The 7,707-nt window shown below is 39.6% G+C and overlaps 1 protein-coding gene across 2 annotated transcripts in view; it reads left to right on the top strand.

Annotated features, from left to right (window-relative positions):
• RALBP1 (ralA binding protein 1) overlaps positions 1-7,707 on the top strand; it is a 41,889-nt gene that overhangs the window by 25,309 nt on the left and 8,873 nt on the right. The window contains exons 1-3 of one of the 2 annotated variants that reach the window (XM_019546020.1): positions 1,891-2,075; positions 2,615-3,073; positions 5,127-5,476. In XM_019546020.1, coding sequence (XP_019401565.1) covers positions 2,060-2,075; positions 2,615-3,073; positions 5,127-5,476 — 825 coding nt within the window. In that variant the 5' untranslated portion in view covers positions 1,891-2,059. Of the gene's footprint in view, positions 1-1,890; positions 2,076-2,614; positions 3,074-5,126; positions 5,477-7,707 lie in introns of those variants that run through there. The other variant, XM_019546012.1, reaches the window with a different exon arrangement.

The following is a 7,707-nucleotide window of genomic DNA, read 5'->3' as shown; positions in this document are numbered from 1 at the left end:
CCCCCCCTTCTGGTTGAGCTGCCCACAGTACCATCCCATGCCCTGCTGCACTCCAGCTGGGCAGCACCTTCCCATCCCACTCCCTCACTGTGGGAGCCTCCATCTCCCCCCACCCACACACTTTCCCTCCGCCCGCACAGACTTGCCGGCCGGATGCTGCTCTCCAGGCTGCCGGGCTGCATTCCTGGCCGCGCACATGTTTCAGCTACACACATGGCATTTATTGGTGATGTTATTGGCTACACCAGCCACAGAAAGCTGATTGCCAATAATATCAATTTTCCTTTTATCAATGCCAGTCCGATATGGACTGATACATCGGTAATCTCTAATTTTAAAATAAACTAGAATACATTTCCGGTTCTTCCAATCTAAATATGGACACAGTGCAAACAATGAAAAGATATTGGAGTCTGCAGACCAACTGAAACAAAAGCTCTAACAGATGGGAAAGGGTCTGTCCATCTCACTAGGATGTTAACTTGGGTTTATAAAAACTGCTCTGCATGAGCTAGATTCAAGGTGTTTAAACATGGATTTAACTTGAACCAAATCTTTTTTTTAATCTATTAAAGCTTTGGCGATCTTTGGTAAGGCTGCTACTTACTAAAACATAACAATACTTTCAATAAAAAGAGGGCAAGCATACGTGTTCACTGTTGAAATTTTAAAGGAAGTTAAATTACTGAAGTAGTGGAAGTCGGTGGCTAAGCACCTGGAACCACAGTTCAGCAATGTTATAAATAAACCTTTGTCAGCAGCCACTCTGATACAGGAGCAAAGAGTAGTTTGTTCAGTTTTTTTACCTTACTTTGTTCATCTACCTCAGTTCAATGGCAAGTTCTTTCAATGCTGAGAAACCAGCTGGGAGTTAAGAAATCAGAAAGAAAGCAGGAAAGCAGTTTTCCAATCTGCGAGTAACAAATCCAAGTTTGAGAGGTGTTTCTATCTACTAATTTGAAATCTGAATGTACGCAGTAAAGAGAAACAAGCAGTTCAGTTCACTAACTGCAGATGATGCCACTTTGCTTAATAAATCAGGTAGTTTTTTTCTTAGCTTTTCAGTGTATGTAAGGTAATTATGCTCCAACTCAATGACTGTGGATATCATGCAGTAATTTTATTCACTGAAAATCTCACCAATTCTAAAGGATCAGGTTTTAGATGCTTTAGGAATAAAGGGAGAGAAGGGGAATGGGGAGAGAGGTGTTCGTACTTCCTGGATCTCTCTCCTCCCACATGAGGGGTGTGTTGTGGGGGAGACCATGAAGGATATGCTGACCAAGTAACTACCGTTTCTTTAGTATATGGCAAAATTCTGTATCTCTATTTGCTTTACAGTTTGGAGATTTGTATGGTAAAATTACAAAGATCTGCTGTCCATAAAGCAGCATGTGTAAAGTATGCCTTGGGCCTCCCGAGCCTTTAGAGCAGCCCAGCACAGGGAAGGGTACAAAAGGGTTTTAAATTCACAAGAGCTCTTTATGCTTTGAATTCTGTGCTGCACTGACAAAAGCAGTAGCATGGACTTTCACCCCAGCTGTCTTCTCTAAGTAATGTATAAGTTAAATAATAGGCCTGTAAGAAATGAATGCCCTCCTCCTTCATGCAAACAGCAAAGTTCATGGTTAATAGAATACCATGAAGAAAACTGCATGTCCTAGTATCACATGAGAGCTAAAGCTGGTTATCCAGAAGTTGAGGGGAGTTAAGAACTGCAGACCACGTGTAAGGTATTTCCTTTTCTTTTTTTTTTTTTAATATACTTCATATTTACCTTCAGTCTTAGGATGGTTTAAGGTGGAAACCTACAATTAATTAGGTAGGAAGGTTCTTTTTAAAACCACCTTTAAAGTTTTACCTGCTCTTGCCTGAAGCGTGGGCAGGGATAGCTGCAAAGGTATAATGTATAGCAACTCGCGCACATATTTCACACACAGTACCTGGCATTCTGCAGCTGAAGCTCAGTATTATTGCATTGTGACCATAGACTCCCAAGCTCTCGAACAGGCTCTACAAGGCAAACGTACTGCTATGCAAGTATATTTGGAATAACATTATGTCTCTAATGGACAGTAAGTTTTTTCCCTCTGATTATATTGTTGTCTAAGGCTAGAATTTTAATATTTTTTTACATTCATCTTAAGAAGAGGCTTAACATTTTCAAAAAGGGAGTGGGCAATTAAGTGACTCAGCCCTTTGTTAGAGATATAAACACGTAGATTATCTCTCTTAAAAGTGACTCAGACTATTGATTAAAGGAACTATACTATATACTGCCAGAGAATTATTTTATTTTGTATTTCTTAGACTATTAAGTGAGCAAATAACAAACAAGATGGGCATTGTTGTATTAAGTATGTGTTTAAAATATCAAATATTTAGATCATACATGATGTGTTTTTTCCATAACTGGATGAGATTATGCAACCCTGGATTTAATATTTGTTCTACTTTGTAGAATGTAAAATGGATCTTCTGAAGCATTGTACAGGCAGGCACCATGTCCTGCTTCCTACTATATTTCCCTGGTTTTCTTCCTCCTAGGTCTTGCTTATAAATTAAAATGGCCTGTAACTTTCTCCCCCTTGCTTCTCATCTCTTTTTCCAATAGCGGAAGGCTATGCTGCTTTTCAAGAGGACAGCTCTGGTGATGAAGCTGAAAGTCCTTCTAAACTGAAGCGGTCCAAGGGAATTCATGTCTTCAAGAAGCCCAGCTTTTCCAAAAAGAAGGAAAAGGATTTTAAAATAAAAGAGAAACCCAAAGATGAAAAACATAAAGATGACAAACACAAGGAAGAAAAACATAAAGAGAAGAAGTCAAAAGACTTAACGGCAGCAGATGTTGTAAAACAGTGGAAGGAAAAGAAAAAAAAGAAAAAGCCAACTCAGGAGGCAGAGATACCTCAGCAAGATGTTCCAAGTCATAGACCTGTGTTTGGGATTCCTTTGGCTGACGCAGTAAACAGGACCATGATGTATGATGGCATCCGCCTGCCAGCAGTTTTCCGTGAATGTATAGATTATGTAGAGAAGTATGGAATGAAATGTGAAGGCATCTACAGAGTTTCAGGTATACTGGGCACACCAAGTATATGGCATACCCAGGCTATTGTTCCCTTTGTCTAACTTTGTCTATGTCAGAAATATGGTTGCTGTGGTGGTTGAGTTGAAAAACATTCTAGGATCCTCGCCAGTATATCTGGAGATGGATAAACCCAGTCTTGTGGAGCAAGGAGAGGAAAGGGTTTATCAGAAGTGTACTGAATCTCTCCTTTCCTGGCACAGCCACCATTGTGCCATTTTCACATGATTCACTGACTACTGTGGCTAGCCACTTGCTGAAAGTGGCAACAAATACGTATGCGAGTCAGTCTTTATAATGTGATGGAAAATACACCTGGAATATGCCTTTTTGTTTGCCTTAATGCTTATATCTTTTGGTTGGCCCGTGCTATTATTTTGAATAGGTTACTGTTACTCCTAATTTAGTAATAAGAGATTATACTAGGTGATGGATATAGAGATCTGGTGGGAAATTTAGGAAATAAACAGGCATGCTCCTAAATGTGCCTTCCTCAGTCCCTTGCATTATAATTTCCTTCTGAAAAGAAATTTCTTTTTGTTTTTAGTAAATCTACTAATAACGTAGAGCAGCAGTTAAGAGTTCCAGCTTTGATTTGTCGAAAAGCGTTAGTAGTAGCAGCACAGTAATCTGCAGCTTCGATCATTATTGTTAATGACTTGTATACGTAATCCATTAACATTGACTTATGTATAAGTAACAACAATTTCAGCCAAGTTAATTATCAGCTGAGTTTGACTTAGGAAGTCTACCAGCAGTGTTTATAGTTTAAATATTCCAGTTGTGGAACATGACCTGTTTAAAGGAAAAGGAGATTGGGAAAAGCATTTAAAGTCAAGTATGTATCATCTAAATATATAAAACAGTACATGGAACTAATATGAAAGGCTTTATCAACAGGTAAATCCACTACAAGTAAAAATGTATTAGGTGTGCATATATACGGCAAAAGTAAAACCAGCCTCTCAGCCCTTGCATACCAAAGTATTCTCATCACAGCATCTTCTAGTGACATAACATAGTCACTTCTTTCTATGACCCATTTTTGATGGTTGAGATTTCCATTTCTTTTTTCTAGTGGCCTCCTCTGTACATGTTTATGTAGGGCATAGAATGATTCAAACTCAACTAGTTCGCCAGACTGGAATCCTTCTCTTTATTATGTAGCTTTACGAAGAGGCTTATGCAGTTCAATATGAGGCTCATGCAGTTGAATCGAAGTCTAAGCAATAGCAGCAGAAACAGTTACTCTGGCAGTTGAGTGCTGGAGACTTGCTCTTCACAGTGATCATTTACCTTGGACAGCATTTTAATTCACAAAATGCTGCCCTGTCTGGGACTTTCTGACATGAAACACTTAGAAAAATCCACACAACTTTATAGATGTGTTAAAATCCTCAGTTTAAAATTCCCCTGTACAACTCTACAGCAGTCTGAACCTGAACCTTCCACTTGAGAGAGAGATTTTCCTCATTTGTGTTTGGAGATCAAGACCATGCAGATGAGTAATGTACTTAAAGTACTGACTGGAGATTTTTTTAGTCATACAATCCAAGCATACCTTTTTTATATAGCTGGTGCTTCACACCAAGAATCTTACCTTACAGGGGAACCTCCAAGGAGAGATGGTTTTGTAACCTTTACAAAACCATCCCAATATGGAAAAGCAGCGGCTTCTTCCATATTCATACTTGTGCTCACAAACAGGATCTTTGCTTCAGCAAAACTATATTGCCACATCAAAGAAGAAGTCAGTATTTTGTGACTTGAGGGGACTTAAAAGAAAATAGACACAACACGTGCTTACATCCATCAGTGCCCATTTTAGTCTTGATGTCAGAGGTACTGAGCACATAACCCTATTAGAATTGATTTGGTTTACGGTTTTTGTTTCTGAGCTTTGTTTTGGGTTGGGAGAGACATATTAATCTAAAATTAAACTGTATGGAACTAAGGAGACGGGAGTAGGAGTAAGGCTTTGTAAAGCCAAATGATTTACATTTGCAAAGTGGTCTCTGATTTCTAATCTGAATGTTTTCAGGAATAAAATCGAAGGTGGATGAGCTGAAAGCAGCCTATGATCGAGAAGAATGTCCCAACCTGGAGGAATATGAGCCCAATACTGTAGCCAGCTTGCTGAAACAGTATCTGCGTGAACTGCCAGAAAATTTGCTTACCAAAGAACTGATGCCCCGTTTTGAAGATGCTTGCGGAAAGAGCAATGAGGCTGAGAAAGTTCAGGAGTGCCAGCGGTTGCTGAAGGAGCTGCCTGAGTGTAACCACCTCCTGATTTCTTGGTTGATAGTGCATATGGACCACGTTATTGCAAAGGAACTAGAAACAAAAATGAACATCCAGAACATTTCTATAGTGCTCAGCCCTACTGTCCAGGTATGTGCGTACCCAGCAAAGACTTCATCCTAGCAAGAAGTTTTCTCTCTGAGGCAGGCAGGCAGGAATGGGATAAATGGTAAGGTTCAGTTAAATTGCAGGTTTTCTTTAAATACTTGTCACGCCTTCTCATTTCCTACCCTCCCCCTCCCCCCAACACACACCCGTTTTCTTCATATGAGCTGGCAAACACCACTGTTGTGAGCTTTCAAGTATAGTTATATTATTAAAGCATTACAAACATTGCTTTAATAAGAGATGATAAGAATACTGGAGTTCAGCCCTCAACACCAATAGGTTTGTGCATATACTAAGAATTTGTTAGTCAGCTGTTCAGTGACAAGTCATTGCCCAAGAGTATATTATTGCTTAATGTGTGCATCAGGCTGGTCAGTCCAGTTTTGTAAACCCACATCTGCCTAATGAAATAACTTCCATAGTAAGAGTTGGCTTCCAAATTCATAAAAAATGAAATGTGAGATTTCTGAACCACTATAGCTGTTGTCATGCTTTAACAGCCTGGAGTCCTGCAGATGCACTTGGAACTGCAGTTTCTGCTGCAGGATGCTTTGTTTTTCATTGGGCATCTTTTTAATAAAAACCTACCTCCTTATATAATAATCTAGGTGTGAGGCCCTTGGGCAGGAGGAGGGTTTGCTATTACTCACTGGTATTTTCTGTGCCAGTCCCAATTCTCCCTCTTCTACCAGACAAGCACAAATTATTGCAAAACAATTCATACCCTATCATGTTTTGTTTGAATAGATTCAAGGGATGAAATCAGTCACTTGTTTCGAGACAATTCTGTGAATTTTAGCTTGACAGATAGTATCAAATCAAATCTAGCATCAGAGCAGTGAATACGATAGTAGCAGGTCTTTCCAAAATATTGTGTGACCAGCTTTTTCCCTGTTTAAAATAATTGAGGAGGGTTAGAGGATGTGAGAAATCTGCTGAATTACTAGGGAGAAATAAGGTAGTTATCCAACAGGCATTAACTCAGTGACTCTTTATCTTTAAATACTTTGTAATGTTGCTAGTAGCTCTAGAAAGAGAATCTTGTTGGATTATACTAAAATGCTGCAAGTACTATCTTAGCTGAAGACAATATATGTAAGGGACTATAATAATCTGTATTTTAGTAAATACAGTGTTTGTTAGCCAGGTTGTAGTGACTTAGTAGGGTTATACAGTATTTTGTCTAAGAACCAGTTTCTGGATGTTCCTGACTCTCAGCCCATTGTAAATTAGTAGTTTAAGGTGGTGACACAGTCTGCAATTAAGAAGTTAATAATTCTGTTGAACACAGTTACAGTATCAGACAATTATTCTCATTTTTCAGGAAGCTCTAGAGGAAAACATGATTTTATGGATGAAAGACAAATATTTGTTATTTAAAATGTAGTAATTTTCTTGTTGGTTCTCCTGTGTGTTGCTAGTAATGACTCCAGTGTAAGGGACCTATCAAATTTGCAGTTTTGCAGTTTTCACAGAAACAAATTTGGTAGGTTCCCTCTGGAAAAGCCCGGTCCCTGCAAAAAAGTGTGGGGACTGTGAAAAAGCGGGAAAATGGCCAGCAAGCCTGCGGAGGGAAGGGAGCTGCAAACAGAGGTGTGAAGCCCTGGCATCCTGAAGAGGGTGGGCAACAGAGCCCGGCAGGGGGGCATGCCTCTGTTTGACCAAGTGACCCTCGAAGTCCCACCCCCGCTCTGGATATTGACAGATGGCTATCTGTCAATCTCTGGGGAGGGGCAGGACTTCTGGACTCCCTTGGCCAGAGGCGTGTGGGGCCCACTGCGCTCAGACTGCAAAGTCTGGAGGCACCTGCCATAAATTCGGCAGGTCCCTACTTATCTACACAGAGAGAGAGAGAAGCATAATAAGCTAACAGATTTCTCTGTCTGTCATCTATAAAACTAACTGTTAACATTGCAGGCCAATTCCAAAAAATTAAGCTTGGAAAGAAAAGTTCTTATACCTCAAGGGAATTAGAAAAGGGAGAGACAGCCCAGTGAAAACAGAATGAATACTTCCTTGAGGTCAGCAGCAGGTATTTTAAGACATTTTTAAACCAGCTGTTGAATCTGCAGTAAGTCATCTGAGTTAGCTGTCTTCAAAGATCAAGAAAAAGCAGTAGTCTCATCCAAGAAGATAACCTTTTGAGTTAGGATACAAAATAAACTAAAAGACATGGTATTAAAAAATCATTTTCTGAACCAACATTTTGACTC

The sequence above is a fragment of the Crocodylus porosus genome, unplaced genomic scaffold, assembly GCF_001723895.1.
Source record: "Crocodylus porosus isolate Cpor-Errol unplaced genomic scaffold, CroPor_comp1, whole genome shotgun sequence".
Taxonomy (NCBI): domain Eukaryota; kingdom Metazoa; phylum Chordata; order Crocodylia; family Crocodylidae; genus Crocodylus; species Crocodylus porosus.
This window is presented reverse-complemented; position numbering and strand designations above follow the sequence as displayed.